Source organism: Podarcis gaigeae, assembly GCF_964106915.1.
Source record: "Podarcis gaigeae genome assembly, chromosome: 8".
NCBI classification, from domain to species: Eukaryota; Metazoa; Chordata; class Lepidosauria; order Squamata; family Lacertidae; genus Podarcis; species Podarcis gaigeae.
The window spans coordinates 54814765-54833430 of NC_139684.1; the positions used below are offsets into that span (position 1 = coordinate 54814765).

Genomic DNA, 18666 nt, shown 5'->3' on the forward strand with positions numbered 1-18666 from the left:
GAATTAACATGAACGTCATTCTCTGGCTTGCTTTTTGACGGCTCCCTGGGGCTGCATTGGCTGAGAAGATCTACAGAAACCGTTCCATTCCTCAACCACCAACGGCCTCCTCATGCCACTCCTTCCCCCTGTATCAGAGAAGGACAAGAGCCCTCCTTCTTGAAGGGGTGTGTGTGAGGATTTGTGACAAGCTGCTGGAAAAGCAGAGGCGCCCCCAAGCCAGGGCCAGCGTGGCAGCAGCTGCTGGAGAGCGCAAAAGCATCCAGGGTTGGCTGGAAAGGAGGTCCTGCAAGCCAAGGGGGTGAAAGGAGTCTGCTCTGCTTTCTCCCAGGCAGAGGCCTGGAGGATTTTAAATAGCTGTCTGTGTCCTCAGACACTTTTCCACAAATGCACTCCTGATGCAACAGTTCGGGACGTAAAGAAAAACCCCTCAATTAAGACAATTGTTAAACAAAACACTAACTAAAAAGGCATCAATTTGGATAAACATCCAGAAAGAGCTTGGCCCAGGGGGAGGGGGGATTTTTAACATTCACCTTTTAAAAGCCTGGGAGAATAAATGAAAAATTTACCTGTTGCGTAAAATCAAGTAGAACTGAGGCCTATTGAGTCCTCTCTAACACTACTGATGCTATTGAGAAAATCTCCATTCAACCACAAAGCTCACTCTCTGATCTCGGGCCAGTCACTATCTGTAAGCCTAACCTACCTCACAGGGGTGCTATGAGGATAAAATGGAGCTGGGGGGAGGGAAGAGAGGGGGAAACTAATATCACTTTGGAGTTCCTTCAAAGAAAGACAGGGTATAAATAAAAAAAGCAGGATACTGCCCCAAAGCACAAACCCAGCAGATGTTCTTGGATTGTGTGAAAGTTCAAATAGGAGGCAGTGCAACAACTGTGCTGGTCCCTGATCATTTTAAGGCTTTAAAAGGTAGAAATAAAAATACTTTTGAACAACAGGAAGCAGAGATAGACAAAGGGGTACCGGAGCAGCACAGCCCAACATCCAACGCCAGCAGGACTGCAGAATTCTGTGCAAGTTGTGGCCCCGGAAGCCTTTTTATTTCCTTCAATGGTGCTACCAGATTACAGATAAAAAGTTTTGCCTCCAGTTTCACTTGTAAAGAAAATAAGTTCCCCAAAGTTGTGAGACTATTACATTTCTCTCTGTTGGTCTGACTAGGACGAGTCCACTGCCCCACCCACATGAAAGGGGTTGATGGGTCAAATGCAAGGCAGGCTTGCACCTGCAGGATTGTACAATGCATCCAGAGTTCGTGGTGCTGCCTCCTTATCTCTTCCCCAACTGTTTCCTCTATTTATTGGTTATGTTCTCTGCAAGAACGTGGACTTTAGACAGACACACACACACACACACACACACACACACACACACACACGCACAGACAGAAGCCAGTTCCCAATGCTGATCAAACATCCACCTGAGTTCCAGGTGGTCTCAAAGTGAATCCCCATAGGGGATTGTGGGGAGAAAAAGCACCAAATGATGCACCAGGTCCTGCTCCTCATGTTGAAGACAGGTTACAGCTTTCCACATGCATTTCGCTAGCACGTAGAACCAAGGCTGTGAAAACGGGTTTGGACTCTGTCCAAGCAGCCAGTCTTTGCTTTGATAAAAGGAGTCGCTTTAAGGTTCCCTGCCAATAGATGAAGAACGACACACCCGACAATAAAGTTTTAACACTTTATTCAAAGGAACAAAGGGATGCCGACTTTCCTCACATGCACGCTGCTGTTCCTCCGATGTTCGTGCAGAGCATGACAGAGGACTTGCTTTTTAAAAAAAATCCAGGTGAAAGGGTTTATGAAAAAACGAGAGCAGAGATCCCACAGGGAGAAGAGGAAGTGTCTTCAGAAAGTGGGTCAATGGGCCTAATGCAGACACAATGCATGAGTGCATTGTGTCCTTGGGAAGAAAAGCCCTCCAGCTGCACGGAGGTGCTCTGTGAGTCTGCAGCCCTTGGGAGACCCATGGAGCTGATGCCCCAGGGAAGTGGTGCCCAGGCAGCGGGCATGAGCAGGCTACTGCCACAGCATAAAGTTTGCTTTGCCCCTCCTAACCACCAGGAGCAGGGAGATGTGGAAAACCTCCACCGCAGCCGCTGACAAGCGCCCAGCAGAACCACTCTGGTGTTTCCTGCACACAGCAGCCCTTTGGCCGGCAAATCACCTGCCACAGCGACCTCCATTCACCTATTCACTAGTGTGGTGAAAAAGAAAATCCATATAGGTCATAACTCTATGAGTTGCTGCCTTCTGAGGCTAGCCAGATCAGAGGCATGATTCGGACTGGGCTCTGCAGCAGTCTCAAGGTTTCATGTTGCTCAGGCGTATGTCCCGCTCATGCTCAAACTGCCGGTGGTCAACCCTCTCCAGAAACGCTTTCCTCTCCAAGTACCTGCATGGAAGGAGGCAGAGGGTTAGCTCCAGAGACACCAAAACACAAGCCAGTCTGGCCTCCAGTTTGACACCAGGAAATAAACTATGGAAAGACCCTGTTGCTGCTGCCCTTGCAGGGGCTTCACTGCCTCAAGTGCCACCTCGCTTTTTCAGCCCCAATGAGTCATTGTTGCACAAGGCTCCCCTGGCAGATGGTGGGCACTGGTGCTCCCATGTCGCCAGTAAGTTCTTGCGGCCCGTTCCATGTGCAACATGTCTTGGGCAACAACTTTGCATATGGATTTTAGAGAGTGGGAAAGATTAAGAATCAGGCAGAGCTAAAGTCCTTCACGTGACTTTCCTTCCCCAACAAAATAACCCAAATTGTCCAACTAATTGCAAGCTATAAATAATTTCCAATAATGACACTGGAGACAAGCACGAATGAAATCAAGTGCATTTTTGTGGAACCTTCAGTTGTCCCTCATCAACCCCTTGCCATAACTCAGTGGGACAGCACAAGGCCACCTATCTCTCCTCCCGCAAACACCCCAGGGCTCTCACATGGCCTGTCCTACATACTGCCAGGCACACAGATCAAAACTAAAAGGGCATTTCCTGTGGGGCTTGCCCTACATAACACCATAATGAGAAGCAGCTGAAGAACTGTGTGTGTGTGTGTGTGTGTGTGTGTGTGTGGATCCTCCTCATCTCTTGCAAAACCAGGCCAGGCCAGAACAAGAGTGTTCTGGTTTCACAAACTTGGAGCTCACTGCAGATACACTGGTGGTGAATGGGGGTGAGATGTGTGTGGTGCCCCAAGTTTTATTGGGATCTATTATTGGTACATTCCTGGGCGATCTGCATTAGCTCAGAAAGGGTTTCTAATTCCCAATTTAACTGCCTATCAGTCTCTCTGTTCCAGTCCTATGAAATATAGCTATTTGTTGATGCTGTCCTGGTCTTTGCGCTGTTCCACTGGCCAGTTTCCAGGCTCTGCCTGGTGGACCTTGGACTTCTAGCAAAAACACACAGTAGATACAAGCTTAAAAACTGCCCATCCCCGATGTCCCAGGGGCAGGCAGTGCCAGACCAAAGGGACAGCTGGGAATCTGCTCCCTGCTTGAAGTGTTTATCTGAGGCCTCAAGGTTCGTGGAAAGAACCACAAATGTCAAAGCCCTGGAAAAGATATACTGCTGCTGCTATGCCTGCTGGAGGATGCTGGCCTCTTACCCATCTTTCCCTCGGTTGTGGATGGCCAGCTCCTCCCCGATGCCCTCCTCTTCTTTGAAGGTCTCCCAGTCTAGCTTGGATTTCTCCAGGGTGCTGAGCCTCTGCTTTTTGGTGCCTATCTTCCCCAGGAGGCTGTTCATGCCACTTGGCCGCTTCACTCTGGTAGAGACAAGAAGGCAGGTTACAGGGGAGGTTCAAGGAAATCCCAGCAAAACAAGGAGGATGAGCCCAGGTGGGGGATGCAGAGCTCCTCCAGAGTCCAGCAACCTGGCAGCTCTTCCCTTTGCAGGTGAAAATTCCTACAGGTGGGCCCAAGCTGTCATTGTCTGCAGCAGCTCAGCAGTTTAGGGAATGAGCTGTGGTTCAACTCTCTTTTCTGCCACCAATGCACACACTACCAGTCTTCACAACCTGGTGTCCTCCTGATATTTTGAACCACCCCTCCCATCAGAGCTGCTGGCAGGGGCTGATGGAAGTCATGGCCTAAGACATGAAGAGTGAATCAGGCCGGTGACTTCCCAATATGGAGATATAATACCAGTCTACTTAAAGGGCTGTTGTTGAGGATTATGAGAGAATATATGCAAAACCATCTGAACATGCTAAAGTACGCTGCTAAAGTACACTATAAAGTCGTAAGTATTACGGTCACTACTTCTAAGTCCCATGGAGAAGAGGAAGATGGCTGAAGGCATCAGCACAGCATCTCTTGAGAACTTAACAATGATGAATGCATCCAGACAATTATACACTGGACTTGTTCAGGCCATGGAGCCTGAAGTCCTCCTCTCAGTTACAGCATTAGGAAACCCCAGTGTATGTCAGAGTACATGTTAGGCCACTGGAGTCTCTAGTCCAGTGCTACCTACAGCTCTACCCAACCGCAGCTCCCCAGGGTCTTGTCTATTCAGGTTTCTAGGCCCCAAGTGTATGGGGATGTATGATAGATGAGAGCACCCTTTAATCCACGAGCTTGGGAAGGCCTTCCCCTGGCCCTCCTAGGTTGCTACTCTGGTGTCTTATATTGATTGTTTGTGGATTTCTTTACAACATTTTACTGTACTCTACTGTATAGTCTGTTATTTTCAATATGCTACTCATAGCTTTGGGGACCTTTGGGCCAAAAAACAGTACATAAATAAAATGTAGCCACAACAACCACCCCATAAACAAGGCTCCCATTTGCCTCCTTTTACAAATGAAGCACAGAGAGAAGAATAATCCATAGCACAAAGAGGCTTCACTATCCAAAAGTCCATCTGGCTCTTGAACCAAAGTGCCTCCCATGGTCCATTCTGATAAAACTATTGCCACATATATGCACTTATGATAACAATGTCAAAAGTCTGCCTGCAGCTAACAAAACTTTTTACTTTTTCCTCTCCAACTTTCCACAAGGAAGTGAGTCACGAGGTTATTAAGTGCCCACAGGTGCACAGTCAGCTTGCCTTGCCAACACACAACTTTGGAGTGCCGTGGGAAGGCTTTACAAAAAATGCAGAACGTCTGAACACTGATTATTGGGCCTCCCTTTCCTTTGCTCCGAGCACCAACAAAGCAGAATCCTCCACTGCTTCTCAAATGTCACTGGAGTTTCTGAAGCCAGTTCTTTGGACAGCAGAAGTCTCCTAATGAATGAGGCCCAGTCCTGGAAAAGAGTCTAAATCACAGCCATCTGCCCAGTGGGAAATTCTAGCCCTTAAGTAACAAAACAGCATGGCCCTCCAACTCCCAGGGTGTGCAGGAAACGCCACGCGGCCTTAATGGGGCCTCTGCAGATCCGTCACTGCAGACGTGGAAATGGCATTGCAAACTCCCATGAACCCCGTCAGCAGAGTCTCTAGCTTGCAGTTTATTTGCATTCCTGGGATAACTTTCTTTCTGCCAATCAGGGGCCATTCTGAGAAGTCAGAGCGGAAACGACTTGCATTCTAAGGCCGAGGGGAACGAACCATGGACGGGTAAGGCCAGCATTCAGGATATTTTACTGGAAAACAATGAGTCAGAGGAAAACATTTTCCAGCCCTTTTGTTTTCAAGATTCTGTCCAAATTCAGGGCCTCAAGGTGTACAACAACACACTCTCACTCTCTCTGCACTCCTTGCTGCCTGTGAAGCTAGTGCAAAATTTGAAACACAACCCAAGCTCATGCCTCTGTTCAGTTCAACAGCCAGGCTAAATGCTTGCTTGTAACAAGGGTGGCCAATCTGTGGCCTTTCAGGTGTGGGCAGAGTCAGCCCTAGTCAGATGGCAGGGATGCTGATGGGAGAAGGAGTCCAGAAATATATGAAAGGCCATAGGTTACCCACCCCTAGTTTGTAACGTTTTGAATTTCACCACTTCTCCCAGCTCCTCAGATCAGCACCCCTGGCTCTCCCCATTTTCTTTATTATCCTCCGCACAATCCTGTGTGATTAGGTGTGCTGAGAAAAGGTATGAGAAGCCCAAGGACAGCCAGTCTCCCAGAAAGAGGTCTCTGGCACTTGTGAGATGGGAAACGTGCCCTGCCTGGAAAACAAGTCCAATGAGTGACCTGCCCAAGGTAACACGAGAAGCCCTTTCTCATGAGCAGCCCAGCGACTATCATCAGGATCTCACTCTCATCCTCTGCCAAACAGCTGCCGTTTAAGACCATGGCTAGTCATTGGACTTTCACAGCTGAGATAATAAGTTTAGAACTCAACATCTGAAGGGCCTGGTTGCTGAAAGAGGACACTTTTCTGGTCTAGCATACAGCACAGGGCTCCAGCTTTTACTGAGACTGGCTGGTTCCCGAATCCAAGTCCCTTGTCGTCTCCCTGCACCCCCCCAAAAAAAAGTTCTCAACCAAGCCAGCGTTGCTCTTTTCAAAGTGCACCACTGTGCTTCAGGGCAAAATGCCTGCCGTTACAGGAGCCATATTTTGTTCCAAGGCACATTTTTCAGAGCCGCTCCAAGCTCCCCTTTTGGCTGGTGCCTGCAGAATTGGTGCTCTGCAGCTGTGCTCCCTCCCAGCCTCCACAAAGCACAGAGCAGCTAAATGAAGGACAGATGCTCCCTGCCTGGCCCCTCCCCCTCCAGGCCTGGCCCAATCAGCTCCCTCCTAACGGCTACGCCTTGCCCGGGACTGGCGTGGAATCGACACGCAGCATCACAGCAGAAGGGTCTAAATCCCTGGGATTGCAGGGAGAGTGGGGGAGTGCTAATCCAGAGAAAGAGCACTGCTTCCACCAAAAACAGCAGAAAGAAGCATCCATGTCTCAAACCACAGGAAATGGCTTCCACAGCTGGCCGCTGGCCTGCGCAGCCAAAATAAGATTTGCTCAGGAACAGGGGTGTGCTTCCAGTCATATCCCTTCCAAAGAAGGGCAGCAAATGGGACCAAGCAGCGCCACGCACACTGGAGCAAAGTGCTGGCCCAGAGGTCTAGCATTCAGGCTTTTGGTTGAGACTCCAGGTCTCCACTCCATTTAATGGCATTTCTAGCTGCTAGCAGACAGTGTTTTGAAAGGGCTGCAGTCTTCTCAGCAAGAGGCCTCCTCTTGACGTGGGCTCTCAGGGTGATGCAGCAGGCTAATAGGAACTACAATACAGCACACAGTGAGCAAAGAAGAAGGTGATTTGTCTGGAAAGCAGCCTAACTCAAACTGGCTGTGGGACTTTTGAACCAGCTGGCCTCTGAAAAGCTGTTAGAGCTCTTGGAGGGACATGCAGAGGAATGAGGCCCCTTCTAGCCTGACAAAAGAGTTTTCTAATTGCTATTAAATCTGTAGACGAAATGACATCACCTGGACAGTAACTGATTTCATGGCTCAGAGTGGTTCTGCGCCCCCTGGTGGCTGTGATCCATTAAAAAAATCTATCCACACCAAAAACCTGAAGCTTCCTGTTCTATGGGTGCTGAAGAGGACTCTCTTGCAAACAAACAGGGATCACACTTTGATCTCACCACATGCCTTAGTGCCAAAAGATTATATTTCAAATGGCTCTAAAATTAAGTCTACAAACATGAAGATATCCCTGTGACAGAAGGTTTTGGGGCAGTCACCGCCAGGGATGATGGAAGCTGCATCCCAGCAACATTGCTGGGCCACAGATTCTGCACCTCTTTTCTACTGCCCCCCTGCCACCAGGAAAGAGAGCAGCAGAATTAACACAGGCATTGAAAGTGGATGTTGACAGCAGGAAATGTGGCCATCTTTTCATGGAGCCAGACGCAGCCCAGCCCCTGAAGGATACAATCCCAGCCCAGGCTGTTTCCTGGAGAGCTTTCTGCTCTGAGACAGACGGCAGCATCAGCATATATACAGGAGAAAACAAGAGGCTCCTCCAGCTACAGCAGAAGGCTACCATTACCCCATGACCTCTTTAGTTGATCCAATATAACTCTTGGAGTGGTTCCTAAATTCTCAGCACAAAGCAGGGTGAAGACCAAAAGAGATACATAAACCAAAGCTTCGAGGGAGCTCCTGGAAGCAAAGATGCATGTCTTTACCTCTCAAATGCTAGAAAGGAATGCATCTTGTAACAAGCCACTGATCTGATGCACTGATTCAACTTATGTAAGACTGGCCCTTCAATCCAATCCATGCTTAAGGAAAAGGGAACTGCCCAACTTGCTTTAAAGTTGAATTTCACCTGCTGATAATTCACAGCAACCTGGGAGGTGACAAGAGGCCACAGAGGTCACAAACTCAGGGCTGTTATTTTGGAAAACACCAAGATGAGAGTGAGAGACCAAGGCTGCTATTAACAGCAAGCAACTCTATAATAAGGGACGCAGGTGGCGCTGTGGGTTAAAGCCTCAGCACCTAGGACTTGCTGATCGAAAGGTCGGCGGTTCGAATCCCTGCGGCGGGGTGCGCTCCCGCTGCTCGGTCCCAGCGCCTGCCAACCTAGCAGTTCGAAAGCACCTCCGGGTGCAAGTAGATAAATAGGGACCGCTTACTGGCGGGAAGGTAAACGGCGTTTCCGTGTGCGGCTCTGGCTCGCCAGATGCAGCTTTGTCACGCTGGCCACGTGACCCGGAAGTGTCTCCGGACAGCGCTGGCCCCTGGCCTCTTGAGTGAGATGGGCGCACAACCCCAGAGTCTGTCAAGACTGGCCCGTATGGGCAGGGGTACCTTTACCTTTACCTTTAACTCTATAATAAGCCCAAACAGAAAGGCTAGGCTCTAACAATATTGCTACCGGAGCTATTTTCTCATAGCCTCTGCTGTGATTAGCACACTGAATTTGAGTTACAAAAGCAGGGAAATCTAGACTGAAAATGGAACCTTTGTTCCCAAAGTGGAGTCACAGTGCACTGGCTAATGCAGCTTGAATGGTGGGAACAATCAGACATGCCAGGATTACAGCATGGCGGAGAGAGGGGGCAGGTGGAACTTTCCCAACCCACAACCAAACTCCTTCATCTTAAAACCCAACATCTGAGAACATTTCATTTAACTATTAGCAAGGAATCTTTCACACTGTGTAGCAACAGGTCCACAATGCAGGTGTGATTCAACTATTACATAGTAAAAGCAAAGGAATACCGGTACGTGCAAGACCTCCATCCTGTGCCTCTGCTTCTGGACTAGAAATGGAACTGAAGAGCTATCAGCTCCATCAAGACCCCTGCCTGGAGGCTTTAGCAGGGCAAGAATTCAGCGCTCAGATGGCTGCATCCATAAACCAAACATTACATGGCTTTCAGTTGTTATATATGCATTGTTAATATTTGAGTTGCAAAAACCACCCTGGAATCTTAAGTGATGGAAGGGTGGTTTACAAATGGGGTAAATGCTCATTGATAAGGGAGTCCAGTGGCATGCAATTCTCAAATCTGCTCTTTACAGGTTGTTCTAAGTTAAGTTGATTGTTTGACGTCAACTGGCCTTATTACAGCACAAGCTTAAGCTTCTCTACTCAGAAGTAGAGTTGTGCTTGGAATACAGCCGAAGTCCAGTGATCCCAAAGGATCTGCTCAGAGTAAAACTTATAACCTTAGGTGTCAAACACTGTCTTCAGTCTTGGGGCCAATGCATAACTTTGTAATACTTATTTTGCAACTGTTTTATGGTTGAGAATGTTTATACTGAATGGCATATTGTGTTATTAAATAAATTATTACATTTCTGCTTCAACCTGCAAATGACATTGCTTTAATATCATCCCACTTTATTGGGGGGGGGGGGTGTTGAGCATCCCATCTTGCCTATCATCCAGCTTGAAGGAGAGTTCTGCAGAATTCAAAAGTCTGCTCAACATTCTACCATTTAAAATATTTTTATATCACCCTTCATCCCTGCAGCTATCATGGTTGATATACAGAGAGCATGACCAGCTAATCATACCAAAACAAAATACAGTAATACACACAAACCCAGAACAATGAGAGTATATTTCAAAATAATTAAAACAATAGAGAACTTGAAGACATTTTGAGTGATTTGGGTTGGTCCTAATAAAATTGTCCTACTGTGGATTTTATACTCCCCACCACCACAATGGAATAACATGGCTATTTATGCTTTTTGTATGTCTGGTTCTACCATCACAACTTCTTGCCAAGTACTCTCACTCCATTTGTATGGTTACTGTTTATTAAGACCAGGAAGCACTTTCTGCAACGGCCTCAAATTGTCAAGCTTGCAACTTCAGCTTGAAAGACAGGATACAAGAGAGAAGGGCAGAAACAATGCACTTCAGCTCAAGAGGGAAGTAGCCAGAATATTGTGTGCAGCCATAGAACCTCTTCAGGGGCCACTTGTCCTCTCAAGGAGAATGGAGAATGAAAGCTCACTGTGATTTGCGTGTGAAACCTCCTTCCTCCCTGGCAAGAATGCTCTAGTTCAGGGCTTCCCAAACTTGGGTCTCCAGCTGTTTTTAGACTCTCATCACCCCTAGCTAGCAGCACCAGTAGTCAGGGATGATGAGAAATGTAGTCCCAAAACAGCTACGGACCCAACTTTGGGAAACCCTGCCTAGATCATTCATTCATTCATTTACTTCCCCTGAGGGTGACTGGAGTAAGGGAAAGTCTCACAAGTAGACTCCAAGCAACTCATTGATGAGTACAGAGGTCCCAAGATCCTGCCGACACCAAAGATGCAAGCGTTACACTCTCCCAGCAGAATTATATTGTCCACAAAAGCTTTGGAACTGTAGGACCAGGCGGCTAGGGCTTACCCAGAAACAGTAGGCAAGGATGCTGGGACGACAGTCTTCTGCTCTTGCTGCTTCAGAAAGAACCGGGCTTCTTCAGACGTAGCATCGACTTCCTTTGTGACCCTGCCACAAGGAGAGGGAAGAATATAAAAGCCATATGTTAAAGCTGGAACACGTGTGCAGAGCAGAAACTTTAGAGGCAGCTGGTGGCCATAAAGTTGTGAGAGGCGGTGTGGTGTTGCAATGACTACAGAGACCTGGGTTCAAGTTCTTGGTATGCCATGAAGTTCACTGGGTGATTCTTCTCAGCAGCTCTGCTTTGAAGCTGCACAGCCCTCTTAAAACATTTCTTCTCAGCTAAGCAACAGACCACCACCAAGCATCAAACTTCTAGAGGCATAGTGGAAAAGACCCTAGGAATGAAAGAATTATCCTGCTGAATGAGACAAAAGGCCTAGCACTTTCTTTTCAATAGTGGCAAGTCAGATGCCTTGAGAAGCTCATCTTTCCCACAAGCAGAGCACGATTGTGGTATCCACCCAGTTCATCCACAACATCTGGTTACTGGCCAGTGAACATACCAACCTTAGCTGTCACAGCTAACAGACTAATTCATATACAGCTTTTTCATGTTAATTCCAAAAGTCGTTCATAAATTTAATTCCTACCAAGAAAATGTCCAGGAAATAAATACAAGCCAAATAATCCATCCTCAGATATGCTATCTAACCCATTTTTATGCAGTCATTTTTTCCTTCATCCATGACAGTGTAGTTTCTTCAGTTCAAAATCTATTGCTTTGGCATCCTCAACAGACACCATCTTCAAAAAGTTTGGAGGAGAATCTACAATATCCCTAGAACGATGGTTTTTGTGGTGTTGCTGAAGTGATCATCTACTTAGGAAGTTCTGTTCAACATTTAACCGAAATCTACCTTCCTGTTATTTAAACCTGTTACTTCCTGGAGTATCCTCAGTGGACCTGGCGAACAATGATTCCCTTCCTTCCTAAACACATGAAGTGTCAACATACTCCCTCCCTGTGGCCTCTTCATTAGGGTAAACATGAACAGTTCCTTCATGTAGAGCCATTTGAAATGTGCTTTCAAGGTATCTTATCTTCTTCGGAATATTCTTCAGTCTGTCAATATCTTTCTTGAATTACAGGCTCAGGTAATCTATGCATAATGCAAGTCTCAATCAGTAACAATATTACTTGCCAAGCCCTGGAACACTGTGTCTTAAGAAAACTAAGATGCCATTTGCCCTTTAAACCATACCATCAGGCTACTGGTTCATACTGAACTGGCTATTTACTAAAGCCTCCCCCAAGTACTCCCCATCTAGCCAACCCCTCCACAGGTAACCAATGTGCAATAAGGATCGCAATAAAACACTACAAGCAATACCAAGTCCTGACTGTTCATTTATAAGGTCACTGACAATTAAATGGCATCTGTTTCCAGTTCCAATTTATTACATTTACTGTGTCTAAGGGAGTAATTGTTACAGCAAATATAAATTAAGATCGGTTGGGAGCTGTGTTTATTCTTTTTGGGACTGACGATAGAAGTCTTGGAGAATGGCCAAGGTTTGGATAAAAATCCAATCGGAACTCGTACGCTAAGAATTACAGGTTGCATTAGGTTTTTGATTGTTCATTAATGGAATATGTAGTAACTATAGGGTACATTTGCAGAGTTCTGGTTTGCAACAGGAGGAACACTCTTATTTATAAACTGCAACTTGGCAGCATCCCTGATAGGAGTCCAACCCGGAAAGATTTTTTCCCGTGGAATCAGGACAGAACATATAAACTAGATAAAGACGAGTCAAAATGAACAATTACCAGTACATGCAGGTCCTGCTATTGGGACATATGTTATTCAAAATCTCAGTTAACCAATCACAAAGAATTATACCCTAATGGCTGGTTCAGATATCCAGACAGTGGTAGTTTGCTCAGTTGCATACTTGTTTGTGTTTTGCTGGTCATGGGCAGCCATTTTGGGCAGAAAACACAGAGAGGGAGAGATCAGACTAATCAAGTTTTTCCTTTGTTTGGCTTTTGCAGATTGGAAGCCGCTTCAGGTACAAACTATGGGGGGAGGAAGGGCAAGAGAGAACAGAAAAATCACACATTAGAAATGTTTCCATAGGAAGTAATGGAAATCAGCTTCTTATGAAATGCTCGCTTAATGAACGATTTCCTATGAATCTATTGTGTTCAGAAAGCAGGACCTGTGTGTACCCTGTCATATGGTTATTTTATGTCTGTATGGTGCAGTGCCTCTGAATATCACATGCTGAGAAGAAACATCAGAGGAGACCTACTGCCTTTAAAACCTGCTTTTTCCCTTCCAAAAGGCATTTGGCTGGCAACTGTGGGAAGCAGAATGCTGGACTGGATGAGCCCTTGGTTTGATCCGGAAAACTCTTCTGCTCACCTCCTTTCTCTAATGAGATACGAAAGTCTCTGGCATTTTCCAGGCAGGCTTAAGCAAAGGGTGAGGTACTTTGGAACCTCCATAATTTCTCATGTCAGAGCAGACATCTAGAATATTGGCTGTTGATGAGACTGTCTCATTGCTTTCAGATTTTCTTTCTGGTCATTAATTACAGTCGAGGATCTGATAGATTAATTCCTAAGCAAAAGAACTGGTTCAATTACTGCACACTCTTTCAATTTACATCAGTGCAGGGGCTTATAACACATTTAGTGCTATCTGTGTCAGGATGAGAAATTATTGTTCGCTTTTGCTGAGAGGAGTTTTCTCTTTAGATATTTCAGTGGTTAATGTGGGGAGGGGGTGTGTGTCTAGACCACTTTTATATCAATGCAGGAAAAAGTCAGACAAGCAATGGGAATTTTGAAGCATGAAACAGAAGCAAGGTTCTGTTGTTGTGCAGCAGCTCCTGTTGACAAGGCAGAGTTAATTTGTATCCAGTTCCTGGCCCTGGGTCAGTGTTATATCACTAGGTAATTGTTGTGGGCCTGAATATATGAAGACTTGTCTCCTCATATATGAACCTGCCAACATACTCTAGTCCATGGGCAGGCAAACTAAGGCCCGGGGGCTGGATCCGGCCCAATAGCCTTCTAAATCCAGCTGGCGGATGGTCCGGGAATCAGTGTGTTTTTACATGAGTAGAATGTGTCCTTTTATTTAAAATGCATCTCTGGATTATTTGTGGGGCCTGCCTGGTGTTTTTACATGAGTAGAATGTGTGCTCTTATTTAAAATGCATTTCTGGGTTAGTTGTGGGGCATAGGAATTTGTTCATTTTTTTATTTTCAAAATATAGTCAGGCCCCCCACAAGGTCTGAGGGACAGTGCTGAAAAAGTTTCAGCCCCCTGCTGAAAAAGTTTGCTGACCCCTGCTCTAGTCGTTAGATGGTTTAGAAATACAACCCAGGGTCCCTTCTAACACACAATATCTGCATACAGGGGTCAAGAGCTTTTTGCCAGCGGTGTCCCTACTGTGAAATTCTCTGCCCCCTCAGCCTTTCATAACCCATTGGGGACAGCACTGTTCAGCCTTGTGTTTGGAGGACGTCTAGTGGTCCCGTCTTATCCATCGATTATGTTGCTGTTTTGATGCCATTTTAAAAAAAAATTAGTTTTTCTGTTCTACTGAAACCTAAATCTTCATGTGAATGATGCTAAGATGCTTTGGGGACCCTATAATGGGACAGAAAGTAAGGATATGCCTATTTTAATAAAATACTGTTGATATTTTCAGACACAGTTGAGGCAAACAGTTAAATGCAATTGCTCAAAAGGACCAGGGATATGGCTCATTGTGGCTAGAAAGGCAAGAGGCCAAACTCACCTCACCTCTTCACCTGCAAAGTCAAAGACTTTGGTGATGGCAACTTTGCTCTTCTCAGATCCCTCTACCACCTCCTGAGGTTTGCATGAATTCTTCTCTTCAGCTGGCTAACCAAAACATTATGAGAAACCACATTTGTCAAACATCAGAGCCAGCCCAAATTCTCTTTCATGTTCATTAAAGTTCAGATGTTCTAGATTTGCAATGCCAAGCCCAATACCAGCAGTAGCTTCTCTGCCATCAGCTTCCACTTCCATTCAAACTTCACTCCTATCTAATCTGGATTTTCGAATGGCAATTCACTTCCCTGGTAATTCAAGCATGAAAACAAGTGTGATCTGGAACCCCAAGTTTTGCAACACAACTGTCAGGTGTGGAGAGTCCTCCTCTCCCTTCAGTAGCTTCACAGATAAGAATTAACAAGCAGTTGATAGATTTATAGTCTTTTTATTATAGCATCATGTTGTAAGCACAAATACACAGCTCTCCGCATGGAGGGCAGTTGGCTAGTCTAATCCTCCTCCAGACTTCTGCAGCATTTTAGGTACCAATGGAAAGTTCCTCCTTCCCTCTGACTCCTTTGCTCTCTGATACATTCAGACCTCCAAGTCTGTGGTGAGGGGGTCCCCCTCACACACTCTCAACTAGCTTCCCCCTCCCTTCTGGTTCTGTTGTCATTATCTCGTAACTGGGTAACTCCTCCCTAAACTGTTCAGCGGTCTCTCTCTCTCTGCTTAGGAACATGCTGTGGATGAGCGGGGGTGGGGGATTCTTCCCCCTCTCCATCGGAGAGAAGCTGGTCTGCCATAGAATGCATTCCTCAGTCCTCGTCTTCAGCCCTAGATGTTATGGGTTCAACTACTTCCTGCTTAAAGAACAACAGGCCTCTTCATCCCAAGATCTCAAACCTCAAATGAACTATCATTTGAAACTTTTAAAGACCTGATTAATATAATGCCATTTATGCAAGGGTACTCTGAAGACTTTTCTAAGTTGCAAATAATGGCATTCATGGCTCCATTTGTAAATTTCTTTCCAGGCAAAACTGGTATTGATCTACCTTAACTACCTTCCTCCATCTCTCTCTCTCCTCCTATTTCTTACAGTAATCCCTATACAGTGGTACCTTGGTTTAAGAACAGCCTGTTTACGAACTATTCGGTTTACGAACTCCACAAAACCAGAAGTAGTGTCCCAGTTTGCGAACTTTACCTCGGCCTAAGAACGGAATCTGAATGGTGGAAGGGCACCTGCTGTGGGAGGCCTCATTAGGGACAGCGCGCCTCAGTTTAAGAACGGTTTTGGTTTAAGAATGGACATCCGGAATGGATTAAGTTCATAAACCGAGATGCCACTGCAACATCATCAATCTGATCTACGTTCTTGGAACAGCAAACCAGGATAGTCAGAAAGAATCAACAACAAACACCCCTGATTGGACATTTGTGTGGAATCTCCCTTGCTCTGAATGTCTTTGATTAGTGATTGGTTGGAAACCCAAATATCTTGCAGCCATTAATTATCAAAGACAATATACTACCCCTATTGTGCCCTCTCCAAACAGCAATGCCTGAATGACACATGCCCTCTCACCTTGTCTTTCTGTGTGCAGCCAGATGCCTGAACTGCAGGAGGTGCTTTTGGTTTCTGGCCCACATCACTGAGGAAACTGGCCCACAAAGCATCCTCTTTTTGTCTTTTATCACTTTCTTTCATGTGTGGATTGCTTTCTGTCGACTCGCCATCCTCACTGTCGCTTTCATCATCCTTTGATGCCTCTCCTCCACCTGGTTCTATGACGAGGCCACATCCTTTGTTCCTTTTCCTAGGAATGAATGTCACCAAACCATACTCACGTTAGCAAATGATTTACATCCACTGCCTACATTATACTTTTGCTGTAGTGATCTTTCAAAAGCCCAGTAGTTGCAATGTGGAATCATGAGTTAAGACTGATAAATGACAGTATGTCAGTATCCCATGCACCACTGCAACCCCTACAATGAAAGAAAACAAGAATGGAGACACGAATGTGAAAAACTCAGTCAAGGTATAATTAGCCATTTTAATGGCTACTATCTCAGATAAAGAAGAAAACCTAGGCAGATATGAAAGAGAAAACTGGGGGAATTCTCAGCCAGCTCCTTGCTGAACCAGCTGAGAACTGTTGCTGAGCTGGCTGTGTTACTGATAGTTTCCCTCTTCCACTATCATCACTCTCTAAGGATCCACCTATTCTGAAGGCATGATTCTTGACCTGAGCTATTTCTTCATAAGCAGAACCAAATATGTACATTCCTATGTACAGCCACATGGTTCTTAATCAGCTCACTCACTTCCATTGACATCAAATAAAACTGGTGCCTACCGACATGTGATCTCCTTGGAATTCTTCTTGCATTTTTCCCTGTGTGATGGCTTCTCCTCCTCCTCATCTTCCTTAACCAATTCATTCACATCATCTTCACTGTATTCTTCACCTGTTATCAACACAGCTTTAGTTATCAAAACTAATCATTTCAACAGATTTTGTGCCTGCAGCAATAGTTAGGCTGGGATTGCATGTTATATGGGGAAAGGGTCCTATGGGATTGCAGTTGGGCAGTATTCTGCACTACAGTGGTCTTTCTGGGCCACCCAACTCTTATCATTCAATATTCCACTCCTGCCCATGGTCTTGCATTCCTTTATGTCAACTTCAAAAAGAAACCATTCCTTATTATCTTAATGTAAAATCCTAGATATTATTTTTCTAAATTAAAATTGGAGGTACACCGCACTCTTACACATCAAAAGGTTTATGTCTCACCCTTAGAGAAGCTACTGCCTGCATTTTTGTTGAATGTATTTGATTGGAATAAATCAAGTCCAGAGTAGGACTTCTAAGCCTTGGAATCAAACATGACCAAAATGATTGTGATACTATTATTTATATTTATTAGCTGTATTTTCAGAAAAACTAAACTCAAAGCAACCTAACAAAAATGAACTTCAAAAACATTTTTGTTATTAGCCTTATAGTGCGATATCACTTTAATACTGTTACTAAAATAAAGGTAACATTTTTTTATTTGGTGAAAGTTCCCTGCAAGGAGAAAAACAGCACATCAACAAGAAACACTTCTGTGGTCCTAGCTTTCTACTTACAAAGGGTTTTTCTCACTGGAAAACCAGTGTGGTGGTTAGTGTTGGACTAGTGAAAGCACATCAGAATGCAAGTAGATAAATAGGTATCGCTCCAGCGGGAAGGTAAACGGCGTTTCCGTGAGCTGCTCTGGTTCGCCAGAAGCGGCTTAGTCATGCTGGCCACATGACCCGGAAGCTGTACACCGGCTCCCTCGGCCAGAAAAGCGAGATGAGCACCGCAACCCCAGAGTCGGTCACGACTGGACCTAATGGTCAGGGGTCCCTTTACCTTTTAGGACCTGATAAATCAGGATTCAAATCCTCGCTTAACCATGAGGCTCACAAGTGGCGACCTTGTGTCAGTCACTGCCTCTCAGGCTAAACTACTTCACAGGATTGTTGTGGGGATTAAATGAGGAGGGAGAAAATATCACCACCCTGAGCTTCTTGGAGAAAAAGGTGGGATATAAAGGCAATAAAATAATAACAACAAATAAAAACGACAACAATAAGAGAGCACTGAAACGTTGATTTCTCTCCTCCATTTGTAGCCTGAAGTGGTTCAGCCCATTCCACCCCCTTCAAACTCCGTCCACCTCATTCAACAGCTCAACTTGCTGAGCCGGGGCTGCTGTCACGTGATGAACACAACGTGTAGCCCGGATGTAAGAGGCGCTCTGCGCGTAGGAACCCCACTCCGAAGCCCTCCCAGGCATTCTCTTTTTGGGGGGAGGGACCGAGCACCCGGACCCGGTCCTCTCCTGAGCGCGGGGACCGGGCCACCCACCTGAGGGTAGGTAATCTTCATCCTCCTCCGACGAATATTCCTCCGAGTCCGACATGGCTCTTCGGCGAAGCTCAAGCACTCCCTCAGTAAAGGGCAGGAAGTACTTCTGCTACCATAGAGCACATCCGGTTTCCTGAGCAAGAGTGCCTCAC

The 18666-nt window shown here is 45.8% G+C and overlaps 1 protein-coding gene across 1 annotated transcript; it reads right to left on the reverse strand.

Moving 5' to 3' along the window:
- Positions 1-1693: 1693 nt before the first annotated feature.
- CFDP1 (craniofacial development protein 1) lies at positions 1694-18665 on the reverse strand. The gene is made up of 7 exons (XM_083751513.1): positions 18515-18665; positions 16970-17081; positions 16195-16426; positions 14602-14708; positions 10789-10890; positions 3637-3795; positions 1694-2421 (listed from the first exon to the last, which is right to left on the reverse strand). Exons 1-7 carry the CDS (start codon positions 18567-18569, stop codon positions 2331-2333), a joined length of 858 nt encoding a protein of 285 aa, XP_083607639.1. The 5' UTR covers positions 18570-18665; the 3' UTR covers positions 1694-2330.
- Between the last annotated feature and the right edge of the window lies 1 nt (position 18666).